At 38.7% G+C, this 27,900-nt stretch overlaps 1 protein-coding gene and 2 non-coding genes across 4 annotated transcripts; 1 reads left to right on the forward strand and 2 right to left on the reverse strand.

Annotated features, from left to right (window-relative positions):
* Positions 1–1,771: 1,771 nt before the first annotated feature.
* SCAND3 (SCAN domain containing 3) lies at positions 1,772–27,686 on the forward strand. 2 transcript variants are annotated; one of them, XM_086369719.1, is made up of 4 exons: positions 1,772–1,906; positions 19,530–19,677; positions 22,012–23,507; positions 25,481–27,686. In XM_086369719.1, exons 1-4 carry the CDS (start codon positions 1,889–1,891, stop codon positions 27,395–27,397), a joined length of 3,579 nt encoding a protein of 1,192 aa, XP_086225845.1. In that variant the 5' UTR covers positions 1,772–1,888; the 3' UTR covers positions 27,398–27,686. The 2 variants fall into 2 exon arrangements, with proteins under 2 accessions (XP_086225845.1, XP_086225844.1); XM_086369718.1 differs by lacking the exon at positions 1,772–1,906 and adding an exon at positions 7,755–8,811.
* Positions 5,427–5,498, reverse strand: TRNAQ-UUG (transfer RNA glutamine (anticodon UUG)). The gene has a single exon. It is a non-coding gene; the product is annotated as a tRNA-Gln (tRNA).
* TRNAK-UUU (transfer RNA lysine (anticodon UUU)) lies at positions 12,989–13,061 on the reverse strand. Its single transcript has one exon. It is a non-coding gene; the product is annotated as a tRNA-Lys (tRNA).
* Positions 27,687–27,900: the final 214 nt, after the last annotated feature.

Consider the following 27,900-nt stretch of genomic DNA (forward strand, 5'->3'; position numbering starts at 1 on the left):
AATATTTCCTGTTAGATCCAAGGATTCCTCCATTAGCAAAACAGAGAAGAAAGTCAGTATTGTGTAGCTTCTCTTGTGATCTCCATCTCCATCTTGTCAGAAATTTGGGGGAAAGTATTTTTATACATATATTAAAATATTATATTATTTTATAAAATCATTTTATTTAATTTTTATATATGAAATACAGTTTAACTTAGAATTACTAAAATATTTTAAATATACAAGGTATACATATATGTAAATCTATACAGCAAAATTTTGCATTCATTCTTATTTTCCAACCACCTAATTACATTCCCCACAAATAGCCATTTTATCTCTTCCAGAATCATATTAAGCATATATGAATATATACCACATGAAATAAATATAGCTTTTTATCTCAGATAACACAAATGATAACATACTATGCACACTAGTCTGTGTCTTTCCTCTTTCCCTTAATCAATATATCTTGGAGAGGTTTCCATATCATCACAAAAAGTAACAGTTAATTCTGTTCCAAGGATGTATGATATTTCAACATATGGGTTACTGTATATTACTTAACCAGACCTCTATTGGACATTTAGGTTCCCCATCCCCATCTTTTGTTTTTATAAGCTATGCTAAAATGAATAACTTTGTACATTTATATATAATAATATAGATAGATATTTATATTATTCTTATATATGTAAAATTGAATGTGTGTATTTGTAACACTGTAAGATTAAATTTTTAAAAAGGCATTTGCTATGCCCTAGCATATATGCTTTTGAAATATTTACACATACTTCCAAATTGCTCTCTAAAGGAGTTTTATTAATGTACACTCCGGATAGTAATGTCTGAGGTCCTTGCTCCCCTCACCCTCCCCAATATGCTATGTTGCCAACTTTGGTTTCTCTGTCATTTTAGTAGGTGGAAGTGATATTGCAGTGTAATTTAATTTTCATTTCTCTCATTACAACAAAATATTTGTTACACTTGTAAAAATAGAATATTCCTTGCTTTAGTTAACTTGAATTTTGATTTTTTTTTAAGGTGAGAACAATTTGAAGTATGATTTCTAGGCTGCTTCAAGTGTGTGTAGCAAATGAAGAATTCTGGGCTTCACTCTTGACCTATTAAATTATGATGTCAGGGAATGTGCTCTAGAATCTGTAATTTAATAAAGCACCCAGATGTTTCTCATGTTGATCTTAAAGCCTCATATCTGGTTGAGGTATATATGTATTACATTTAATCAGCCAGAATTCTCTTTATTTCTGTAAATATTCAGCCGAGGAAAGCTGCTCCTGCCATCAGGGTTCAAAGTCACATTCTCATATCTTGGAAAAATTAAAAATTTTGTTTCATATCCTCAGGAAATTGGCTATCTTTAATCCATTCAGTCCTCTACAATGGACACATTCTCTATGTTGATCGTATCTTCAAATCCTGAATTAAATCTTTTTTCTGAAAAAGCAATTTTCCTAGGATATGTCTATAAGTTCTCTGAGGCAACTGTCAAAGAAAAATTGCACTAAATGAAGTTAAGGAAGGAAGGAAGATGGGCAAGGAAGACTTTATTTAAGACTGTTGCAGTAGGGAAGATTGAACTCAATCTAGAATACAAGAGAGGCAACTGAGTATTTATAGCCAAAGGGGCAGAGTAAGGAGTCATTAGGTGGAAATTACTACAAAGAATTTGATTAAATATCAAGAGTGGAGAAGGGGAGCTTGATTGGATATCAAGGATGCTGAGGGGGATTCTAGATAAACTGGCTAAGCAAGATTCTTGCCCAAATGCTGGGAAGGCCAAGGATGGTTTGTAAGAGGACTCAGAGAAGCTTGACACAATTTTGGTCAAGTAGGTAGTTCTTGTTAATACCCACAGGGATTCCTTCAGCTTCCTGAAGGGATGGGAGACCAACAGCAGGTAAGATTCCCACATAAGTATCCATGTGTTCTCCCAGTCTCTCGTGTATCTGTTACTGATTCTGCCTCCCTATAGCATTTGTTAATTGGCTTTCTCTTGAGTCCTGGGTCCTCCAGCCAGGTATTTTTCATTACTTGTAATTTACAGACTTTGAATAACATGTGAGTTACTGAATTTGAGCTACAACAAATGGGTCCTTGATGCTAGATATGACCATAATGATTACATCATTAAATTCTCTGTCAGTGTTTGAGATGAAGTGGTTCTCCCATTTGTTATGTCATTTCCAGGAAGGTGTCTATTTGGGTTTCTATGTCACTGCTGTAGATGTCTGAGAACCACAGGCTAGAAATGGGAGAGGCTGGAGGGGCTGCAGTTAGAAACTTCCTACATAGGGAAGGCTATCAGGTCAATTCAGAAGACAGAGAATATTTTAGGGGGGTACTTTGGATCATATTAGCATCAACAAGGTGGAAAGAAAATAGGAGCATGCCTGCTAAGGCACCACCCCAAGCAGAAATGTTATTTCCCCCTGTAATTAGCATCATCACAGATCATATAAGTGGAGGTACAGTCAAGTGTCCATAGTAGGAAACAAAAGAATCTGTTTTCATGAACTTAGTAACCTTAATTTGTTAGAGTCTTGCATCAGTTCAGTTCAGTTGCTCAGTTGTGTCCGACTCTTTGCTACCCCATGAATTGTAGCACGCCAGGCCTCCCTGTCCATCACCAACTCCTGGAGTTCACTCAGACTCACGTCCATCGAGTCAGTGATGCCATCCAGCCATCTCATCCTCTGTCGTCCCCTTCTCCTCCTGCCCCCAATCCCTCCCAGCATCAGAGTCTTTTCCAATGAGTCAACTCTTCGAATCAGGTGGCCAAAGTACTGGAGTTTCAGCTTTAGCATCATTCCTTCCAAGGAAATCCCAAGGCTGATCTCCTTCAGAATGGATTGGTTGGATCTCCTTGCAGTCCAAGGAACTCTCAAGAGTCTTCTCCAACACCACAGTTCAAAAGCATCAATTTTTCGGCGCTCAGCCTTCTTCACAGTCCAACTCTCACATCCATACATGACCACAGGAAAAACCATAGCCTTTGCTAGACGGGCCTTTGTTGGCAAAGTAATGTCTCTGCTTTTGAATATGCTATCTAGGTTGGTCATAAGTTTCCTTCCAAGGAGTAAGCGTCTTTTAATTTCATGGCTGCAGTCACCATCTGCAGTGATTTTGGAGCCCAGAAAAATAAAGTCTGACACTGTTTCCACTGTTTCCCCATCTATTTCCCATGCAGTGGTGGGACCGGATGCCATGATCTTCATTTTCTGAATGTTGAGTTTTAAGCCAACTTTTTCACTCTCCTCTTTCACCTTCATCAAGAGGCTTTTGAGTTCCTCTTCACTTTCTGCCATAAGGGTGGTATCATCTGCATATCTGAGGTTATTGATATTTCTCCCAGCAATCTTGATTCCAGCTTGTGCTTCTTCCAGCCCAGCGTTTCTCATGATGTACTCTGCATAGGGTCTTGCATAACCAACAGTAATTCATAATGAGTCAATGAAATATTTATAGTTCAGTGAGTTATTGGTGAGAGTAGGACTTGATTTAAATTTTTTGTTACATATTGTTGTTCAGGTACTCAGTCATGTCTGACTCTTTGCGACCCTGTAGACTGCAGCATGCTGTGCAATCCAGCATGCAGGATTCTCTGTCCTTCACCATCTCCTAGAGCTTGCTTAAACTCATGTGCTTTGAGTTGATGATGCCGTCCAACCATCTTGTCCTCTGTCATCCCCTTCTCCTCTTGCCTTCAATCTTTCCCAGAATTAGGGCCTTTTCTAATGAGTCAGGTCTTTGCATCAGGTGGCCAAAGTATTGGAGTTTCAGCTTCAGCATCAGTCCTTCCAATGAATGTTCAGGATTGATTTCCTTTAGGATTGACTGATTTGATCTCCTTGCAGTCCAAGGGACTCTGAAGAGAATTCTCCAATACCATAGTTCAAAAGCCTCAATTCTTCAGCGCTCAGCCTTCTTTACGGTCCAACTTTCATATCCATACATGACTACTGGAAAAACTACAGCTTTGACTAGATGGGCCTTTGTTGGCAAAGTAATGCCTCTGCTTTTTAATATGCTGTCTATGTTGGTCATAGCTTTTCTTCCAAGGGGCGTTTTTTAATTTCATGGCTTCAGTCACTATCTGCAGTGATTTTGGAGCCCAAGAAAATAAAGTCTGTCATTGTTTCCACTGTTTCCCAATCTTAAGATTTTGAGCATTGCTAGCGTGTGAAATGATTGCAATTGTGCGGTAGTTTGCAACGTATGAGAACATTAAAATGTCTCGGAAGGAACCTGAGAATAGATCACTGGATTTAAGGGTTGCTTCTTATGACATAGACGAGGTTAATTTCTATAGAACATAGACACCTGTCTTCTCCTAATTTAGTTCCGGCCCAGCTGAAGGAAATCTTTCTTACCACATGCCCACCTTTCTCTCTCTAACGGCACAGTGTCTTCCCAGAGCTAACCGGACTTTGCAAGTTTGATTAGCTTTATCTCCAACTTGATTCCCGTCTACACACGGAGTACTTTTACAGGGGGACATTTCTTGTCCCTGAGCCTCTGCTCGGGGGGATCTGTTTCCTGGGTGCTTCGGATGCAGGTGTTTGGCACTTTCCGAAGAGGTCTGATCAGAACCTCTTCTCCATTTCCTGCGGGTCCAAGTGGCGGAAGAGAGAAGACACCTGGAGAACCGCGAAGGCAAAGGGCGTTCCACTAACCCGCAGCCTCTCTCACCCGAATTTACACTCCTCTCCGGGCCCCTCCACCGCGTGCAACACTTTCTGTGCACTTGACTCTCTTCAAACGCGGGCGTTCTGTAATGAATCGGGAACGCCTGCTCCCGGCGCAGTGAGGCCAGCGACCCGCCGGGAGGTGAGTTTTTCTGCTTAGACTGCAGGGACCGCGCTCTCCGCGGCTGCAAGTTTTCGAGGAGTTTCCCATCCGGCTTTGCATTTGGGGTGGATGATAAGAATGAGAAGAAGGAATGAGAAAAGACAGACGAGAGTGAATGGTCTGGGTGAAATGGGAAAGGGAAGAGGGGATAAGAAGTGACCCCAGGCGTGTGTGTCACAGCGGAGAAAGCACGCTCCGGGCAGAGGCTCAGCTCCTTGGTACGCGGGGTTTTCGGCTTAGGAGCCCGCGCGGCGGCGAGGAGACCTTCGTACCTCGGAGATTTTGAGATGCTGTCTGCATCAAGGAATTGGCGCTGCTGGAGCCGTTCCGCCCGGCCCCTGAGAAGTTCCTGAGGTTACTGGGAACCGCCACCATTTCTACTCAGCCTCCCTGCTGTTGAACTTTGTGCGCTTGGAAAGCTTGATTTTAAAGAATCTGTTACTTCCCAGGCGAAGTATTCGGTACTTTGGTTCGAACAGAGTAGGAGAATCCAATACGACCACATTTGTGTAAAGCAAGCGAACACTTTTTCTCCAGTTCCGACGCGAACTATAAAATGTTCCCCTGCGAGGTCCCACCGAGATTCGAACTCGGATTGCTGGATTCAAAGTCCAGAGTGCTGACCATTACACCATGGGACCAACCGAGAGGTTAAGACCCCGTCCGCAATTATAGTTAAATATTGCCTCCACAGTAGGTTTCCAGTAGCTTCAACCCAGACGAGTTAGATCAAGATTCACTGAGTCCACGCCGATAATGAAATCTGATGCTTTATTGCTGCTGGGGAAGAAGCAATGGGCACAATATAATTCAAGACAATTCACGCACTCTCTCTTCCGCTTCGGTTGGGAGCATAAATTAACTTTCAGAAGACCAGCAGAGACGGATCCAGGTTTTGTAAAGTTTGAAACTTACAAGAGTTTCTTAAGAAGAACACAAGGCTCTTTTTTTAAGAGAAAGAATAGACATTCTCAACACAAAATTAGATACAGTTACTCCAAGACATATATGATGTATCTGAGGGAAAACTGGAGGAAAAAGAGGCTGCAGTCTTAACTAATTTCCATTACAATATACTTTTACAAGTTTTACAAAAATATATGTTCATACAGGGCGACACTTTACACGGCCTTAGAGGGGGGTTTGACGCCCTTAGTGAAACATGATAAACACCCCTCCAAGGAGCAATTTGGCAATATCTATAAGAATAATCTACTCAGCAATTTTTCTCTAAAAAAGCCATTCTACAGAAATAAAAATATAGAAAGTTAAAAAATATATCTAAAGATGCTCACTGTAATGTTTTTTAGTATCAGAAACTTGAAAATATGCATATCCATTCAATAGAAATAATATACTAGAAAGAATGGGATTGATATAGGTACACATGTTGGCTTGGCAGTTTCAGGAGAGATTTAGTCTAAGACTAGCAAGCAAAATTCAGCAATTTGCTGAAATGTAATATATAGCATGATCCAATTTTTGTCATAGTTTGTGAATTTATATACTCAGTTTTAAATAGGTTAAGATTTTTGTCCTGTTCCCTTTTGTGAGATATAACTGCTTCAGCAATTAAAATTGAAAAATGTACCCCCCAAAATTAATGCCCTCCAGTAGAGGACTTAGAAGTTGTGTTTACTCCGTGCTGACTGCTCAGTGTGGTGGTGATCAGAGCGTGCAGAAAATGAAAGAGTAGAAGACAGAACCCCTGACTACAAGGGATTAATAGTTAGGGAGAAACCACAAAAGATAAATGCAACATCTTAATAGTGACTAGAAAAAGGAGAAACTGAGATGGGGCCATCCATCTCAGTCCTTTTGAGGTTCTGATGACTTGGGCACATGGACAAAATTTCATATACAATTTCATCGACGTTAGCGACTCACTCAGCACATTTACAGATCTCAAGAGTAAGAAGTTTTGATTTCAAGATCTCCAAAAGAAACGTTCTGATTCTTAAAAGTCGCTTGAATCAGAAATGCCAAAATGTGAGTAACTAATAGAGATCAAAGTAGAACTAAAAAGAATGGGAAAAGGAAGACATTCAGCAATTCAACAAATATTCCTCAGGCATCTATTATTTATTGAGTGCTCTTCGCAAGGCCGTGGGGGGCAGACTGGGTGGGGAGGAAGAAGAGGAATTAGGCTGGCACTTGAGATGATTCCTGGGCTTTTAGACCTCCAGCAGAATTCACCGGTGCCTCAGCCTCTTCCTCTTGAAACAGTTTTCTCTTTGTTCACATACATCCATTCTTTGAATATCTTGCCTGGCAGAGCACACTGTCTGAAGGAGCTTGAGCCAGGTATAAATGTTCTGGTCGCCCAACTCTAGCGATTTCTTAGACTCTGAAAACACGTCCAGATTTTCCTTGTTAGTTTTCTGGGGCCAGTTTTCCAGGATTGTTAACAGCATGGCTCACAGAGCCAGAAGTAGCAGGAATAGCTACTGCTGTCATTAGCAGGTAAGCTCACTATATGGATCTTGATTTTCCCCTCCATCTATATAAGGGAAAGAAGGAGCTAGATTTTACATTTCCTTTTTGAGTCTAAATTACGGCTACTGGGAAAGAGGAGAGTGGCTCACATCTAACGTGAAAAGGCCAGGTGGAGCCTACGAATTCGCTAACTGGGCAAGATGCTCTTCTGCTTTTGTTTTAGGACGCAGCGATGAGTGCTGCAGGTCTTAGTGCAGCGACAGATTGTCACCGTGACAAGAAAACCCAGTGCAGCCCCCTCATTAGCTTTACTCACACAGTGAAAACTCTTCACCGGTAACTGGGTAACTCGAGAGCAAAGTCTCTGAACAATTTACAGAGCACTTGTGACCTCATGTTCACCGCTCGGATTTACCACGACCACCGAGCTGGTTGCACCACCTGGAATCCTAGAGCGGACCGGAAGTGAGCGCAGCTCCCGGGGCCTGGCTGGAACGAGCTGGGGTCTGAGGCGGGTGTGTGAGACGAGCCACCGCCTCGCCCGGGAGTGTCGCCTGTTGCCCACTTCTCTGCCCACTTCTCGAGACAATACGAGCTCCTTTGAGGGGGAAGTGGCGGAGGGGAGAGGGCGTCTGCGCGGCGGCAATCGGGCCTTCCCCGCCGACGGCTAGCGGTGTGGAAAGAGCCCCTTTCCCTCTCCCCCCATCCCGGGCCTGGGCCTCGGAGCGCCGGTTTCAGAGAGACCTGTGTGGTTTTCTTGTTGGGGATAGTAGACCCAGGCTTTAGGGCCAGAGTTTCCTCAGTTTTCTGTCTCGCAAGCAAGCTGCCGCTCAATTTGTGCTCCTGGAGCTTTAGTGAATAGTTCTGAACTCACAATTTCCGGTCTTGTCAGAGAATGGCTTCACTTTCAATGGAATTGATCAAGTAACTGCCCTGTTTTCACCTAAACAAAAAAAAAAATTTAGCTGCGTCTGTAATTTGTCTGTGTCAACAGGATTTTCTTATTAAAAAAAGCTTTCCTGACCAAAGACTGCGTGGGGACCTCAAATAAAATCACACATCTCCTTAGATCCTAGTTGGAGCAAGGCCAAGCTAAGGATGGCAGCAGCCCCTGGGGCCATCCCAGCCTTGGCTGGGCAGGGTTCAGAGGAACAAGGGGAGATTATCAAAATAAAGGTTAAAGAAGAAGACCCTATTTGGGATCAGGCATCCTTCCTACAGAAGAATTTGTCTTATAGCAGGGAACTCTCTCGTCAACGTTTCCGGCAGTTCTGCTATCAGGAGACTCCCGGACCCAGGGAGGCTCTGAGCCAACTCAGGGAACTTTGCCGTCTGTGGTTGAGCCCAGAGACACACACAAAGGAGCAGATCCTGGAACTGTTGGTGCTGGAACAGCTCCTGACCATCCTGCCTGAGGAGCTCCAGGCTTGGGTACGGGAGCACCATCCTGAGAGTGGCGAGGAGGTGGTGACTGTGCTGGAGGATTTGGAGAGGGAGCTTGATGAACCTAGACAGCAGGTGAGAAATTGGAGGTGCCATCTTTCGTGGAGAATTTGAGTGCTGTGGGTCCAAGGTGGAGTGAGTGGAGTTCACTTCACACTGACTGCTGCAAATTTGAATTCTGGGCATTATCATTTGATCACTGGTGTAGATGAATAGATTCATGCTTCTGGGATAACAATTTTTATGTTGGTGGTAGCTGATTCTAATAAGGAAATGGGAAACCAAATGGGAAACCTTGGTCTAGTGCTTGTGAATAAAAAGTATATTTTATTCAGTGACTGTGAGATAAAAGTAGCTATCTCTTCTTATGATGCCCACTACTTTGACCATATATGGAAGCAAATCAGTGTAAGAATATAAGGAATACCTTCTAGGAGAAACAGAGAAGTAGCCTCATTTAATGGAAATATCAGGAAATGGTAAATAATAAGATCTGGGTTCTCTAATAGGCTCTTTCACTAATTAGCTATGTAACCTCAGGTACACACCTTCTTTGGACTTTGATGACTTCATCTGTACAATGAAGAGATTAATTGCATCATTTTCTAGATACTTTTCAGTACTTGGGGTTGTTGGTATGTGAGGTCTATCACACTAGAGGTTATTTTTAAGAGCATACATTTGCCTTTTATGAGTAATTTTAGAATATTATGGGTATTGTCAAACACTCCCATTTCTGTAAGATACTATCCACACATTTATCTGAACTCTTTTTTAAATGTGAACATTTTATATATATATAGAACGTTTTAACCATTTTATGATCTATTAACATGTTTTTCTGGAATGCAAAATCTTTCATATGAGTCTGATAAATAGGGAAATAAGTCAATGTAATGCTGAAATTGTGTCGGCTCATGTATGAGTTTTCCCTGAAAGTTGATGTTTTGGGCCACCTAAGTAAGAGCATCTGAATCCAAAGTATATGACTATAGCCTAGTACAGCAAGTTGTGAAGACATACGTGTACATACTGCCCATTCACCTCCATATCCTTCCTCTTGGCCCCTGTCTCTGTTTTAGAAGCGCTTACGTGCATAGTTCCTCCTATTTTGGTGCAATCTTTGCTAAACCTTTTTGTGTTCCAGAAAATGAGCAAGCAAGGGGGGGTTGCAAGTGCCACAGAAGCGTGCTGGTGATAAAATTTCTGCTGGTGAGCATGAAAGAAAAGATTTAACAAATAAAGAAAAGCTCAAAATTATAAAATGTTTTGAAAGAAATGAAAAAACATGCAACTGAAATAAAAGAGTCAACTTTACGAACAGTTAGAGACAATGCTGGGAAAATAAAAGAAAGTTATCTAGCTGGAACAGCTGCAATTGCTACAAAATTTGTTAGAACAAGGCATAAGGAAATGGAAGAAATGGAACATTTGTTTGAATTTTATACCAAAGAAAGAAGCAATGAGAAGTAGCCTTTCTTAAAATTAAAGAGAAGACATTAGCAATATATATGACCTAAAGAAGAAAGTGCAGAAGTGCCTTCATTTAGTACAAATAGTGGCTGGTTTAGTGGCTTCAAGAACTGCTATGATTTCCACAATATTTAGCTCTCTGGTGAAGCTGTGAGTACAAAGAAGCTGAAAAGACATTTCCCCCAGTGTTAAGAAGTTTGATTGCCAAAGAAGTATATAACGTAGACCAGGTTTTTAATTTTGATGAAACCACTCTCTTTTGGAGCAAGTGATCTCAAGGGCCTGTATCTTGAAGGGGGAAACAGAAGGTCCAGTATTTAAGATGGTGATGCTGGGTGCAAATGCCAGTAGGAATTTAAATCTAAAGCCTGTGTAATATATTATTCTGCCAACCTACAAGCTTTAAAAATAATTGTAAAGATTAGCCTGAATATCTACTATAAGTCTACAAGAAAGGTTGGATCGCAGGGCAGATATTTACTTATCTTCTAGGTGATGTTTTATAGATGATTTTAAAAAATATTGCAAGAGGAACAAACAACTTTTCTTTCAAAATTCTTGTAATTCTCAGTAATACACTAAGCTATCCTCCAACAGTTGATGAACTTTCTTCAACTATTAAAGTTCTCTTTTACCTCCTAATACAACTACTTTTCTTCAACCCTCTAATCAGGGTGTGATCACAGTCATTAAAGCTTATTATTTAAGGATAACATTCAAGGTGTTTATTGCATCTACACCAGGTGATGATGCACACACAGTTTTTGAATTCTGGAATTGATAAAGCATTAAACTTGAAATTGGTATTATTATAGAGGCTTGAGATGATGTCACAAAAGCGTACTTGCATGGGGTGTGGTATGATTCTCCCTGATTGCGACTTCCCTGATGGTCCACTGGTTGAGAAGCCACCTTTCGTTGAAGGGGACATTGGTTTGATCCCTGGTCAGGGGACTAGGATCTCACATGCACAGGGCAGCAAAGTCTGTGGGCTTCAACCAGAGAACTCGCTTTCAGCAAACTGCAGAGCCCACGTGCCCTGGAGCTGGCACGCCACAACTAGAGAGGAGCCATCATGCTGCAACAGAGAGCATGAGTGCCACAATTAAGACTTGACACGGCCAAAAAAAAAAGATTTTTCTCCCTGATTTAATTTATGATTCTAAAGGCTTTGAAAACTTCAGAAGAGCTCCACTAAATCAAAGCAACTTATGTTACTCTTGCAGAGGAGGTTGGATTTGAAAAAGCTGAGTGGAGATATTGAGGAACTGCTGCAGTCTCATTCAGAAGCTCTCTGTATACAAGAGCTCCAACAGTTAGGTGCTGAGGCTCAAATGGAAGTCTGTAAGATGATGATACAGTTTGACAATCTACCCCACAAGAGCTTTCTACTTCTCAGTTATCTTCTGCTCTAAGTATGATAGAGAAGTAGTGGCAGTAGATAGATGATAACTTGACTACAATGTAGAATGCAGCAGGATTTCACTTCATGGCATAAAGTCCTATTTGGAACCATGAAATAGCTTCTTTATGAAAGAAGGAAAATATTTAAGCAGAAAAAACGAATTATCTTTTTATAAGCCAGTGTCAGAAAATAAAAACAAGATGATGAGCCAGAATTGTCATTATATATTTTGTAGTTTCACTACATTTCTTGGAAAGTGTGCAAATGCTTGCCCATCTGAACTTCTGATGATGATATCCCTTGACCCTTGCCTCACCCTTTCCTTATACCTCTAACAAGATACCATCACTTTTCTAAGTTAAAAATCCTTAGAATACTTAATATTTTAAAAATACTTAATATTTTTTGTCTAATATGTCTTTTTGTCTATACTTGTAATTTTACTGGCATTTCTGTAGTTTTATTAATATCTCCTGACAAAGCTGTGTAGAATTTAAATAATCTACCCTACAACTTTATTTTCTCCATAAATCCTGTTAGTTTTTGTGTACTTTTACAGAAAGCATGTTGTTTCATGAGTTCATGTGTTATTGCATAGATTCCTATACAAGCAGTCTCTTTCTTCTAGCCATCACACCTTTTCTGTTTCAAATAAACAGTATTGGTTTTTTTTTTTTTCCCTTAACATGTACCTGTTACTTTAAAATTTTCCTCTTCTGGTAGGACTTTGTCTTTGGTCAATACTGGGTAATGTTTAGGGTTATGCTCTGATTATATTGGAAAGTTTTTCACATGACTCAGGGTTAAATGTCAAATTTGTATAATTGCATAAATGTTTTTCTATTTTTGTTTTGTTTTGTCTCTGTGTGATTTCTGAAGGAAGGGGAAAATGCCATTGTTGTAAATGCTTTTAACTGCCAGCCCAGTATCTATTGTACACCCCTTCTTTCTTCCATAAAAAAATACTTCATGTTGGCTACACTAAGTTGCTCCAGTCTGTCCAACTCTTTGTGATCCTAGGGACTGTAGCCCATCAGGCTCTTCTGTCCTTGGGATTCTCCAGGCAAGAATACTGAAGTGGATTGCCATTCTCTTCTCCAGGGCATCTTCCGGACCCAGGGATCAAACCTGCAGGAAATTCTTTACCATTGAGCCATGGAGGAGCCTAAAAATCTATGCCCAAAGGGAAAGACTACCCACTCCAGTATTCTAACCTGGAGAATTCAGGACTCTATACAGTCCATGGGGTTGTAAAGAGTTAGACAGGATTGAAGGACTTTCACTTAAGCCTGAACAGGGGTTTGAACCCTGTGGAGTCTCAGATTAAAAGTCTGATGCTCTACTGACTGAGCTATCCAAAACACTTTAGAGCAACGCCTGAACAGGGACTTGAACCCTGGACCCTCAGATTAAAAGTCTGATGCTCTACTAACTGAGCTATCCAGGCTCTCTTAAAAAAAAAATAGAGGCTCAGACATAGTCTTCGTGTTCAGTTGCGTCTAACTCTGTAACTCCATTGACTGTAGCCAGCCAGGCTCTTCTGTCCATGGGATTCTCCAGGCTCCAAGCAAGAATACTGGAGTGGGTTGCCATTTCCCATTCCAGGGTATCTTCCCCATGTCTCCTGCCTGCATTGGCAGAGGGTTTCTTCACCACTGAGCCACTGGGGAAGCTATCTACCTAACTGTTGGCTATGTACCTAATTAAATGCTTTTCAGCTTTCCTTGTACTAGAGTTGGCCAGGCAGTATGGTTCTGGCCAAAAAGAAATAAGCATATTTTCTAGGAGTTTCTGGGGAAGCTTATATTTTCCTTATAAAATGGCACATATGTGTTTGCTGCTGCTGCTAAGTCGCTTCAGTCATGTCTGACTCTGTGCGACCCCAGAGACGGCAGCCCGCCAGGCTCCCCCGTCCCTGGGATTCTCCAGGCAAGAACACTGGAGTGGGTTGCCATTTCCTTCTCCAATGCATGAAAGTGAAAAGGGAAAGTGAAGTCGCTCAGTCGTGTCCGACTCTTAGCGACCCCATGGACTGCAGCCCACCAGGCTCCTCCATCCATGGGATTTTCCAGGCAAGAGTACTGGAGTGGGGTGTTTAGTTCAGCCTTTTCCCACTTCCTGTCTTGAACACGAATATGATGTCTAGAGCTATGGTAGCTATCTTGTGACCATGACGTGATGACAAATGTTAGGATGACCACCAATATGTTATGAATGAAGACAGCTCTGGTCCCTGACAACTGTTAGGTATGTGAATCAATGCCAGCAACTGCCCTCCTCTGGATTTCTTAACATATGACAAAAATAAACCCCAATTTGTTTAAGCCACTGTAAATTGGGTGTTATAATCAATTGAGAAATGCATGCATTTCTAATGAATACAGCCATATTTACTCCACTATTTTATGACCAAGTTTCTTATTAGAAACTTAAAAAACAAAATCTAGGAGTTATATAGTGAAAGACAAATGACTGTCGTAACCGGTTTGAGATAATTTCACCTTTGTAATTTGTTTTTGCCATCCAAAGGCACCCTTTACACTTCTGTGGTAAAAGCTGAATGGAATTCCTCCGATTCCTTCTAAGACCAGGCCCACCTGCCTTGGACTGGTCTCTCAAATGGAAATGCAGAGGAATCAAGAGGCTAGATGTGTGTGGGTACATGGTTGTGGAGGAGGAGGAGTCAGTGATAAATGCATCACAATAAGCCATATCTATATTTTGTTTCATGTCTTGAGTTGTTCTGGTTGTGCTTATACCAACTTTACAGAATTGATAAAATTGTTTAATTATAAATAGTTTCCTTGTCTCCCAGATGACTTATATCTTTCCCTCCAGGACCTCCTTTACCTCAGTTATGGAAAGATTTAGGCAAACTGAGATGCATGCTGTGATACTATATAAAGAAATCTACATAAGACCTTTTATTCTTAAGACCAGAGAAGGGAAAAACTTACCAAAGGGAAATGGCTCGACCATTTATGAACTTTTATTTTAAAAGAAAATTGGTTTCTTATATATTTTGTTCTGTCTGAGAAGAGGAAGTAAGTTTATAACATGGTGTCCAGCTTGGGGAAAAGGAACATGACACATAAATTCCTTAAATCCCACCATAATGTTATAATACATCTTGGCTTTCATTCAGATATCAGTGACGGTTTCCTTTTGGAATTTTCTGGTTTATGTGCAGTTTGGGCTCCAGTATTTATGGACCCAAATTTTCAAGCCATCCCACAGAATACTGACATCCACTGACACCTTTTACTAGACTTTATTTGAGCATCTTGTTCTGCTTGGTGAATATGAATTATTAGAGTTCATAATTCTGACAGTATTTTGCCCTCTGGACTCTGAATCCAGGAATCCAAGTTCAGATTTTGGTGGGACCTGAGGCAAGTCTGTTTTGGGCTTCTCAGATGGCACAGTGATAAAGAACCCATTTGCCAATTCGGGAGACACAAGAGATGTGGATTCGATCCCTGGATTGGGAAGATCCCCTGGAGGAAGAAATGGCAATCCACTCCAGTATTCTTGCTTGGAGAATCCCACAGACAGAGGAACTTGGCGGGCTATAGTCCATGGGGTCACAAAGAGTCAGACATGACTAAAGTGACTTAGCACACCCGCACACAGTGATCAGAAAAATGCAAATTAAAACAAACTTGGTAACCACCGTTGATGTGACCAAATTTGAGTAAGGATGTTGAGCTAGTAGAATGCCTGTGTACTACTGATAGGAATAAGTTGTTATGACCGTTTTGGAAATATCAACCGAGTGTAACCATACTCCATGATCCAGCAAACCTACTACAAGGTATATATCTTACAGAAACACATTCAAAGACATGCAAAATAATATTCATAGCAGCATTATTATAATTGCCAAGAACTCTAAACAACACAGATGTCCATTAAAAGTTGTCATGGATGAATACATCATGGTGTATTTGTATAACTGAATACTATATAATAATGAAAATGAATGAGCAAGTGCTACATTCAACAATATGGATGAATTTCACAAATATAATGTTGAGCAAAAGAACCCAGACAAAAGTAAGTATATATTATATGATTCTGTTTCTGTAAAGTCCAAAAAGCAAAATGAATCTTTGATGATAGATGTCAGAGTAGTAGACACATTGAGTGAAGAGGGTCAGACAAAAGTAGCTGATAAAGTTCTGTTTTTTTAAATGAGTAGTTCACTTTGTGATGTCATTGAGCCCTACATTTATGAGTTATGCACCTTTTTCTAAGTTTATAATACTTACCATAAAAATCATATTCAGAAAAATGTTTATTTCTCATTTGATGTCTCCTGCACGATAGGCTAGGGTGCTTGATTATATGAACATTTTTAGATTCAAATGTCATATGAATGAGAAATTATTTTTGTAAATCCAAGGCCCAGTGAGGGAAATTTTAAAAATTAACCAAGTTAAGAATATTTGGCAAGGCAAACTATTGAAATGTTCTATTTGAGTGCAATATGGCTTCTACAGGGATCTTTGCAAGAGAGTGGCTTTGGCAGGGATGTGAAATGGCCAAGCTACTTCCACTGTAAGTGGCACACTTAAAGAATTGGAGTCAGGGAGAAGGCAATGGCACCCAACTCCAGTAATCTTGCCTGGAAAATCCCATGGACGGAGGAGCCTGGTGGGCTGCAGTCCATGGGGTTGAGAAGAATCGGACACGACTGAGCGACTTCACTTTCACTTTTCACTTTCATGCATTGGAGAAGGAAATGGCAACCCACTCCAGTGTTCTTGCCTGGAGAATCCCATGGACAGAGAAGCCTGGTGGGCTGCCGTCTCTGGGGTCGCACAGAGTCGGACACGACTGAAGCGACTTAGCAGCAGCAGCAGCAGCAGCCATACTCAAAGCCTCCAATTGTAGAGTTATTTGTGTTCTTTTCACTTTAAGGTATATTGCTGCTGCTACTAAGTCACTTCAGTCGTGTCCGACTCTGTGCGACCCCATAGATGGTAGCCCACGAGGCTCCCCCATCCCTGGGATTCTCCAGGCAAGAACATGGAGTGGGTTGCCATTTCCTTCTCCAATGCATGAAAGTGAAAAGTGAAAGTGAAGTTGATCAGTCGTGTCCAACCCTTAGCGACCCCATGGACTGCAGCCTACCAGGCTCCTCCATCCATGGGATTTTCCAGGCAAGAGTACTGGAGTGGTTTGCCATTTCCTTCTCCATTAAGGTATATTAAATAGCTATAAATCAGAATTCTGGTTCTTAGGAGGTAACAGCTCCTCCCCTCCTTTTAACTTTCATTCTTACTCAGTTTTAGAATTAATCATGGAGATGTGATTAGTCCCAGAGGCTGCTATTCTCTTAAGACAGACTTGGGAAGTTATTGGCTGTTGAATACTTATTTTCATTAATGGACCTACTTTCATTAGAATAGAATAGAATAGAATCTACCTAACACATCTCTTTCCCAGTTTACTTGTTGCTTATATGATTAACAAATATCCATGTGTAGAAATGAGTAAAAGATCTACAAGTCAATGAAAACTCTCCTAAACTAAAATAGTACAACACACTGTAACACAAGTTTTATTACTTTTTTTTTCCTTTTGGTGAATGGCACTGAAGCTTTAGACTTCATCTGGTAAATTATAGGCAAAGACTATTTAAAGAAGAAGCTATAGTAAGCTGATAACACAAATAATGACATTAAAATGATTGAAAGGCCGGACAGAAACAATCTAGATTACTGATAACAAACTGTGCCAAACAGTTGGCTGTTAACCACCTTCCTGGATTATTACAAGGTTTTCTTATTGTCCACTGACTATCATTTCTAGACTTAGCACAATCAGACATTAGACTGTAACACAGTCCAGATAGACATACCTATTGAATGTTATGACAACTGATTCACAGAATTATATTTTACAAAGATTTAATATATCAACTTATATACAGGCTGAAGGAGGAATAACATTCAGTTCAGTTCAGTTCAGTTGCTCAGTCATGTCTTGACTCTTTGCGACCCCATGAATCACAGCACGCCAGGCCTCCCTGTGCATCACCAACTCCCAGTGTTCACTCAAACTCATGTCCATCGAGTTGGTGATGCCATCCAGCCATCTCATCCTTTGTCGTCCCCTTCTCCTCCTGCCCCCAATCCCTCCTAGCATCAGGGTCTTTTCCAATGAGTCAACTCTTCGCATGAGGTGGCCAAAGTATTGGAGTTTCAGCTTCAGCATCAGTCCTTCCAATGAACACCCAGGACTGATCTCCTTTAGAATGGACTGGTTGGATCTCCTTGCAGTCCAAGGGACTCTCAAGAGTCTTCTCCAACACCACAGTTCAAAAGCATCAATTCTTCGGCTCTCAGCTTTCTTCACAGTCCAACTCTCACATCCATACATGACCACTGGGAAAACCATAGCCTTGACTAGATGGACTTTTGTTGCCAAAGTAATAGCTCTGCTTTTCAATATGCTATCTAGGTTGGTCATAACTTTCCTTCCAAGGAGTAAGCGTCTTTTAATTTCATGGCTTCAATTTTTTTGGAGCCCAAAAAATTAAAGTCTGACACTATTTCCACTGTTTCCCCATCTATTTCCCATGAAGAGCTTTAAATATGTTCTTACTTCTGGTTTCCCAAGACTATGGTAAGCAAATGTGTAACAAACAGTGCCATATAGATAACTTGGAGGTAAACATGTTTATATGTATGTATTTGTGTGTGTGTGTTTATCTATCTAGTATCTTGGTTCCTAATTCCTCAACCAGGAATCGCAGTCAGGCCACTGCAGTGAAAGTGCTGAGTCCTAACCACTGGACCACCAAGGGATTCCCAAACATGCTTCTATATTAAAGACAGTGTTTATTTAAAGTCAGTGGCAATAACTTTCACTCTCCTCTTTCACCCTCATCAAGAGGGTTTTTAGTTCCTCTTTGCTTTCTGCCATTAGAGTAGTATCATCTGGATATCTGAAGTTGTTAATATTTCTCCCGGCAATCTTGATTCCAGCTTGTGATTCATCCAGTCCAGGATTTCCATGATGTACTCTGCATATAAGTTAAATAAGCAAGGTGAAAGTATACAGCCTTGAGTTACTTCTTTCCCATTTTGAACCAGTCTGTTGTTACCAGACATGGAACATGTCTGTTGTTCCATGTCTGGTTCTAACTGTTGCTTCTTGACCTGCATCCCTATACAGGGTTCTTCCAAATCTGCTCCTGCATGTGCAAATTCAACCAACCAAGGATTGTGTAGTACTGTATTATTTGTTATTGGAAAAAAAATTGCTTTGTAGATAGACCCCCTAAGGGTCAAGCCAATATTGTCCAAGGATCAACTGTATATTTTGGAGACAATAGGGTGAATTTAATTATGACACGAGTACTAGATGATTGGTGTAAGGCTAAAATAATATTTTCTTTTCACCCAACACAGTTACCCACTTTGATTGGCTTTTTCCCCCTGCATCCATACATAACACAGTCGGCTAATGTTTTCCACATTTGGTCTAAAACAACTGTCCGATTTCTTCCTGGTTTAAATAGTTCATTAGTCATTATTAGATAATTTCACCCCAAATATTTACTTTGATTGCTCCTACTGAAACTCATTTACAATTTTCTCCCAGTTATCACAATTTAGGGAATATTCCTTTAATGTGCTTCCATTCTGAGTTCCCAAAACAAAAACCATAGGTTTGCATATCAACTCCTGTCTAATTTCTGTTGTATGGCTCTGACCTTATTTGTTCCAGCATTTTTTATTTCTCTTCTTACTCTATCTAGCACTCCTCTTAAGAATTCAGTGAAGACTTTTTCTTCTTATATCCTTTCCATTTCAGTAGAAAAATGTTTTAAGGTTTAGCTATGGTTTATGCAGTGATATTATTAACATTATATTAATTTCCAAATGTACCTATTTATCCCCAGGTCCCACAGGGCACATATGAGCAAGCAGTTCCAATGGAAGAAAAGACTCTTCTGGATACTGCAAAGGAGTCCTTAGGTACCCATCTCCAGTCTATAGAAGACAGAATGGAATGTGAATCTCCAGAATCACACCTCCTTCAAGATAATGGTGAGGATAATTTAGTCTTTGGAAAGAGGATGAGATTTGGGAGAGGGAAGGGCCCATTCATTGAAAGGTTATCAAACTTTATTCCATTGACGCTTCTAGTGAATATAGCTGAAGGAAAGGTCAACCAGTGTAGTGTAATGCTATTAATGAACTTGACTTAAGCAATCAAACAATAATGTAAAAAATAATTGAACACAGTATTTTTCATGGATAACTTGCAATGGAATTAAGTACCTGTGGATAGATAAATCAAAGATGCCTCTGTATATAAATGTGGATCACTTGTCAATATAGCCATGGGTCCCATTTCTATAGCCTCTGCTCCCCAATTCTTGTTACATATGGCTATTTAAGATTGGAACTATTACTTAGAAATCCTACCGAAGAAAATGGAATTTCTGAAGTCCATGTCCACTAGAGATCTAAGGACTATTAACAGTGTAATGTGTGGTAGAGGCAGTGGTGCAGGCTGGCTTGGTTCTGGAGCACCTGTCTTTTCCAAAAGGCTTAATTGATATCACTTTTTCTTTTCTTATATCCCTAGCAATTCCATATTTTCTGCTTATCATAGACCTACTAATATTGATTGTACTAATTTCTGAAGCTCATATTCTCTTGGTTCTCATTTACATTGCCTTATATTTCTTTCTTCCCCCTGGTTTATCCTTGTTTACCTTTATGTTCATGGCTCCATAGCATGATACAAAATGTATCAGTGTGGAAAGAAATACTATCTATATAATGGTCTTTTCAGTCACACTTTGAAATAGCACTTTTCAGGAGTGTTGTCATCTTCATTATAAAGCTAATTAACAAATTTTTATCCAACACTTTTTTTTTTTTTTTCTGGCTGCACCCCAAGGCTTGATTTGCAGAATCTTAGTTGCCTGACCAGAGATTGAACCCAGCCCTCAGCAGTGAAAGCACCAATTCTAAATCACTGGACCACCAGGGAACTCCTTATTCAACACTTTTCTTTGTAATAAAATGTTAGATAGTGGAAGAAATACTAGAAGGAAAAGTGATCCCTGCTTCTTTAGAAACTTATAGTCTTGTCCGTTGTACATATGAAACAGTGAAAGAAGAAAGTACTACAGTGCTAGTTTATGTTATTGATAAATTATATCTTCAAGAAAGGAGAACTCACTGTAAGCTTAAATGATCAAGGAGGTCTTGTTGGAACAACTGAGAGTTAAATGAGGCCAAAACACAATTCCGAAGCTTTGGAAATTATTAACATTTGAGAATTATTTCAATTTACCAGTTCAATATTTGGTATGCAAATTATCAAACAACTTGAGAAAAAGTATTTTTTCCAAGCATCTATAGGACTTTCGAGGTTATATGCTAATTCCAAATTATTCTTTTTGATCTTTTCAAAATAGCTTCCTTAAGACTAGCCAAATTTGATTTATTTAAATGTTTCTATTATTATGAATAGTCTAAACATTTATTTTAATATCTTATATTAAACCAGAGATTTTTCACTACTTCAGGTTTGTCTGCTGCTCTTTCTTTATCAAAATCAGTAGTAAGGGTATTTATATTGGGTTTATAGCTTTACAAGCACCAAAAGGGAGCTGATGTAAATATATGATATTTCAACTTAAGCCCCAGATGTTGCTATACCAGCTAACATGACTGAATAAAACAAAATGTGGTATAGTCTGAAACTTAAAAAAAAGACAAAAACACCTATTAGGACTTCCTTGATGGTTCAGCAGTTAAGCATCCATTCCCTGGTGGTCCAGTCCCCTTGCAGTGGAGTCAGGGAACTAAGATCCACATGGGAACTAAGATCCCTTATGCCATGGAGGAACTGCTGAACCTGTGGGCTCCAGAGCCTTGTCACATAGCTAGAAGGTTGGGGTGCTGCAACAAAAGATCCCCCCTGCACGCTGTAACTAAGACCTGGATGCAGCCAAAATAAGTAAATTAATTAATTAAGAAACTATCATTCTATAAAAAAAAACTATTACTGTATTTCTGAGACTTCTCTAGCCAAAAAATAGTTTTTGTGTAATTAATAAATAAATGAAAAAAAATTATAACATCAATTTGTTTTCTGTTTTACATAAAACAGTGCTTTACTTTAGGGTTAACCCTGGATACTGCTCTGGAAAGTCATAACCTGGCCTTCTACTCTTTATCAGAACTTTTTGTTCCTGGCTACCCCTCTTTATTCCTCCAAAGGTAGACTTCTTAATCAAAATTGTGCTGCCCCTCTTATGTGTTCATATCTACTTCTACTCCAAGCTCTAGTGGTTATTTGGGCAATATGGTATTTAGATTATATTCCCAAATATTCTAATTGGTTTTTCATTTATATTTTAGGATCATTTTTGTGGCTTTCCATGATGTCTCAAAGCATGGGTGATGATAACTTTAGTAGTTTAGATGCTAATGAAGCAGAAATCGAACCAGAAAACATGAGAGAAAAGTTCTTCAGAAGCTTAGCAGTGTTACTGGAAAACAAGAGTAATAACACCAAGATATTTTCTAAAGCAAAGTACTGTCAATTAATCAGGGAAGTGAAAGAAGCTAAGGCTAAGGAAAAAAAAGAATCAATTGACTACCGGCGCTTGGCTAGATTTGATGTGATCATTGTACAAGGTCATGAGAAGCTAATTGAGGCTATAAATGGGGAAACAGATAAAATACGGTTTTATTTACACAGTGAGGACTTATTTGACATATTGCATGACACACATCTCAGCACTGGACATGGTGGACGTACACGCATGGAAAAAGAGTTACAAGCAAAATACAAGAACATCACAAAAGAAGTTATAATGCTGTACTTGACACTCTGCAAACCATGCCAACAGAAACATTCAAAACTCAAGAAAGTTCTAACATCAAAGCCAATTAAGGAAGTTAACTCAAGATGCCAAGTGGATCTTATAGACATGCAGTTGAATCCTGATGGAGAGTATAAATTTATTATGCATTATCAAGACTTTCGTACAAACTTGAGTTTTTTGCGGTCATTAAAATCTAAAAGGCCTAAAGAGGTTGCACATGCTCTTTTAGATATTTTTACAATTATTGGAGCACCCAGTGTTCTACAGTCTGACAGTGGGAGGGAATTTTCAAGCCAGATTGTCAGTGAACTTAGTAATATTTGGCCAGAACTTAAAATTGTTCATGGGAATCCTCAGCCCTGCCAAAGCCTAAGTTCTATAAATCAAGTTAATGAGGATATCCAAAATCGAATTATCTCCTGGATGCAAACTAACAATTCATCACACTGGGCTGAATTTTTGTGGTTTATTCAAATGACCCAAAATCAACCCCATCACAGAGGCATGCAACAGACTCTATGTGAGGGTGCATTTAGTTCTGAAGCTAAACTGGGGCTCTCTCATTCTCAGTCAACTGAAGAACTTGTTGCCAGCCTGAACACAGAAAATGAATTGGAACAGGCTGATAAAGAATCAGAAAATACTCTAAGAGCCCAGTATGAAGAAAACATTGAGATTGGAACAGATAGTAGTGATATTGAAGAGATTTTTTCTATTACTCCTAAGGTAGCCCGAAAAACTGTTCCTGAAAGCAGACTGAATTTTTTATCATGTGTGGGTTGTGGAAAAGAATGCATAGGTGCTAATAGTTGTGAATCATGTTGTAGAAACATCCATGCAATCTGTGGAGTGCCCTCTCAACCTGAGACTGAGGGTTATTGTAACAAAATAACTTGTAGTCTTTGCTACCAGACCACTACAATGAAAAGGAAACATGATGAGGTTCCAAGAAGTTTGACTGTTCAACCTTTCAAAATGTTGAAGCCATCGGAAACACCGATTTCATCAGACAAAGTAGGAGATTGGGTAAGAATTTGAGTGTGGATCAAAGAATTTGTTGTGGATCAAAGAAAGGCAAGAGCCTCTTTCTTCTTTACTGTGATCATGATGAGTGAGAAAGTTTTGACATGGCACACTAAAGCACAATGATGGCCATCTTGGATATATTTTCTTCTAAAAAAGGTCAATTACTTTTAATGTCCTCCCTCCACTCATTTTTCAAGTTGTAAGTTATAACCTTGGATGCTGCTTTGTTTATTGTTCTGGAGTGAGCAGCAGTAATATCTCTTCTTTCTGATGTCACGCATTTCTTGGGGGGATGAGAAAGCTAGGATCCAGGGGACAAATGGTATGCCTGGTGGTATGTTTCTACAGAAGGATAAATTTGGGAACAGATGAACTTACTGTTACATTGTTTTAGTTGTATGTAAGTGCGGGTAGAGAGGTAAGCTAAGAAAGGGCATCTCAGGTCAAGTGAAGAAATATTTAGGAAGGTCAGGGAATGATAAATTTGGTTGGGAGACATGAGTTTTGTTGGGAAAGTTTGGTTTTATGATTAAAATGCAGAGTGTGAAATAAGGCCAAAGAGATTTTTCAATCATTAGGTTTTATAAAGTAGAACTAATATGTGTTCAAGTTAGTGTTTTGAAATATGAAGGTTACATGTGATTTGGGCCAGTGGTATTTAGAGTTTGTTCTTCAGACCAGTAATGGTCTGCAAACTGTCATACTAGTTCACAGTGAGGTAAGTACACATATTGAGAGTACTTGGAAATTACAACAATATGACATTGCAGATACAAAGCACATGATTAATGAACTCATCTTTTCAAATAGAATATTCAGTCTTGATGTTAAACTCTCAAGGTGAATCACATGTGATAGCAGTTGTAAATTAGTCAAGTATAATAGGTTCACATTAAAATGTGTGATATGCTGTTTAGCTTGTCAGCTGTAACCCAGAAGTGTGTAAAACTGAGAAAATGTAAGCATTTACTTATCTTTATAACTTAATTTAAAAATAATTTTATGTTTTTAATCAAGCCTGGTTTTGTAAAATTTTTTAAATTGAAGTCTAGTTGATTTATAATATTATGTTAGTTTCAAGTATACAGCACAGTGATTCAGTTTATATATGTATATATACATATATGTATATACATGTTGATACATATACACACACACACACCTATATATATATATACACACACCCATTCTTTTTTCAGATCCTTTTCCCTTATAGGTCATTACAAAATATTTAGTATATTCCCTATGCTATACAGTAGGACCTTGTTGGTTATCTATTTTATATATAGTAGTATATATATGTTAATCCCAATCTCCTAATTTATCCCTCCCCTATCTTTCTCCTTTAATAACTGACCATAAGTTTGTTTTTATGTCTGTGAGTCTCTTTCTGTTTTGGAAATAAGTTCATTTGTATCTTGTTTTTAAATTCCACTTATAAGCAATGTCATTTATTTATCATTCTTCTTCTGGCTTATTTCACTGAATATGATAATTTCTAGGTCCATCCATGTTGCTGCAGATGGCATTACTTCATTCTTTTTTATGGCTGAGTAATATTCCATTGTATATATGTACTACATCTTCTTTATCCATTCATCTGTTCATGGACCTTTAGGTTGCCTCCATGTCTTGGCTATTGTAAATAGTGCTGCAATGAACATTGGGGTGTATGTATCATTCTGAATTATAGTTTTCTCTGAATATATGCCCAGGAGTGAGATTGCAGGATCATACAATAACTCTATTTTTTGTTTTTTGATGCACTTCCATACTGTTCTCCATAGTGGCTGTACCAATTTACATTCCTATCAACAGTATAGAAGAAGAGTTCCTTTTTTCCCACATCTTTCCAGCTTTTATTATTTGTAGATTTTTTGATGATGCAGGCCTAGTTTTTAATTTTTAGTTTAACATTATTAATAAGGAGGAAAGTAAAATTTGTATTGCTTATTTTTAATTCTAATTTGCAGATGACAAAACAAGCTTCACTGGACTTTTTTGTGAAGAAAAGACACACCTATTCTGAATATGGCAATAGTAGCAAAAGAAATGGTAACAATGGAAGTCATCTTGAGGGAGTGAAAACCAAAAGAGTTCATACTAGCTTTACTCGGAAGTATGATCCCTCATATATTGAGTTTGGTTTCATAGCCATAATTGATGGTGAAGTGCTGAAACCACAGTGTATTATCTGTGGAGATGTACTGGCTAATGAAGCGATGAAACCATCAAAACTTAAGCGGCATCTATATTCAAAACATAAAGAAATAAGTTCACAACCAAAAGAATTCTTTGAAAGAAAGAGTAATGAATTGAAAAACCAACCAAAGCATGTGTTCAATGTTTCTCACATAAACATTAGTGCTTTGAGGGCTTCTTATAAAGTAGCGCTTCCGGTTGCTAAGTCTAAAACACCATACACAATTGCTGAGACACTAGTGAAGGACTGCATCAAAGAAGTTTGCTTAGAAATGTTGGGTGAATCTGCAGCAAAGAAGGTAGCTCAAGTACCACTTTCCAATGACACCATAGCTCGACGTATTCAGGAACTGGCGAATGATATGGAAGACCAACTCATAGAACAAATAAAACTAGCCAAGTATTTTTCATTGCAACTTGATGAATGCAGAGATATTGCTAACATGATAATTCTTTTAGTATATGTGAGATTTGAACATGATGATGATATAAAGGAAGAATTCTTTTTTTCAGCCTCTTTACCAACAAACACAACTAGCTCAGAACTGTATGAAGCTCTGAAGAATTATGTTGTCAACAAATGTGGTTTGGAATTTAAGTTTTGTGTAGGAGTGTGTTCTGATGGTGCAGCTTCAATGACAGGAAAACATTCTGAAGTGATTAACCAGATTAAAGAACTTGCACCAGAATGTAAAATAACACATTGCTTCATTCATCGAGAAAGTCTTGCTATGAAAAAAATATCAGCTGAACTGAATAGTGTGCTTACTGACATAGTAAAAATTGTGAATTATGTAAAATCTAATGCATTAAATTCAAGATTATTTTCTTTATTATGTGATAATATGGAAGCTGATCATAAGCAACTGTTATTGCATGCTGAAATACGGTGGTTATCCTGGGGAAAAGTTCTATCAAGACTGTTTGAAATACGAAATGAACTCTTAGTATTTCTGCAAAGCAAGAAGCCAGTTTGGTCCCAACTTTTCAAAGATGTGAATTGGATTGCCAAACTTGCTTATTTATCTGACATCTTCAGTATTTTTAATGATCTTAATGTTTGCATGCAAGGAAAAAATGCAACATGTTTTTCAATGGCAGATAAGATTGAAGGACAAAAACAAAAGTTAAAAGCTTGGAAAAAAAGAGTTTCTACAGATTGTTATGACATGTTCCATAATTTAACAACAGTTATCAATGAAGTAGGTAATGATCTTGATATTGCACATCTACAAAAAGTTGTCAGTGAACATCTTACAAATTTGTCAGATTGTTTTGAATTGTACTTTCCTTCAATAGAAGATCCACGCATAGGAAATTCATGGATACAAAATCCATTTCTTTCATCAAAAGATAATTTAAATTTAACTATAATCCTACAGGATAAGTTGTTGAATCTGGCTACTGATGAAGGATTGAAAATGAATTTTGAAAATACAGCATCACTTGCTTCATTTTGGATAAAAGTTAAAAATGAATATCCTGAGCTTGCTGAGATTGCTTTAAAATCTCTTCTTCTGTTCCCCTCAACATACCTCTGTGAGACTGGGTTCTCTACCTTAAGTGTTATTAAAACAAAACATAGAAACAGTTTAAATATACATTATCCCTTGAGAGTAGCATTGTCATCAATCCAACCTAGATTAGACAAATTAACGAGCAAGAAGCAAGCTCACTTATCACATTAAAAATTTTAAATACTGATTTATAATGTGTTAATTCAAAGTATACATATAGGCATTATGGAACTATGAAAAGTTTTTTATTAAATTAGCAATTCTATATATAAATTGCCTATATGTATATTAAAGTGTACACTTTTTATACTTCTCTTATTTTCCCTGTCAAATTTGTTATAGTTATTAGGATGTAATTTTAAATCTGTTCATTCTAACATTAAAATTTTTGGTCTTGTATATTGTATGTATTTTTATTATTGTTTTTTATTAATTTATTAAAGTTAAAGAATGACTTCAAGATCGGGAATCATTTCTTTGAAACGGCAGACTTGATCAGTGAAGTGAATTCAAGGGGTAGAATTAGAATTTGAATGCAAGGGTGGGTGTCTGTAAGATGTTAAATTTGTAAAACTGATCTTGGGTTGTTTGGTTGGAAGTTGATGATAAGTTTGTTTTGTAGGTGCACGTTTAGATGCAGTGTTTAAGTGGGTAAAGTGGGGAAAACCATCAAA

This window comes from Bos grunniens, chromosome 23, assembly GCF_055505025.1.
Source record: "Bos grunniens cultivar Pamir isolate PY7600 chromosome 23, Bosgru_T2T1.0, whole genome shotgun sequence".
NCBI classification, from domain to species: domain Eukaryota; kingdom Metazoa; phylum Chordata; class Mammalia; order Artiodactyla; family Bovidae; genus Bos; species Bos grunniens.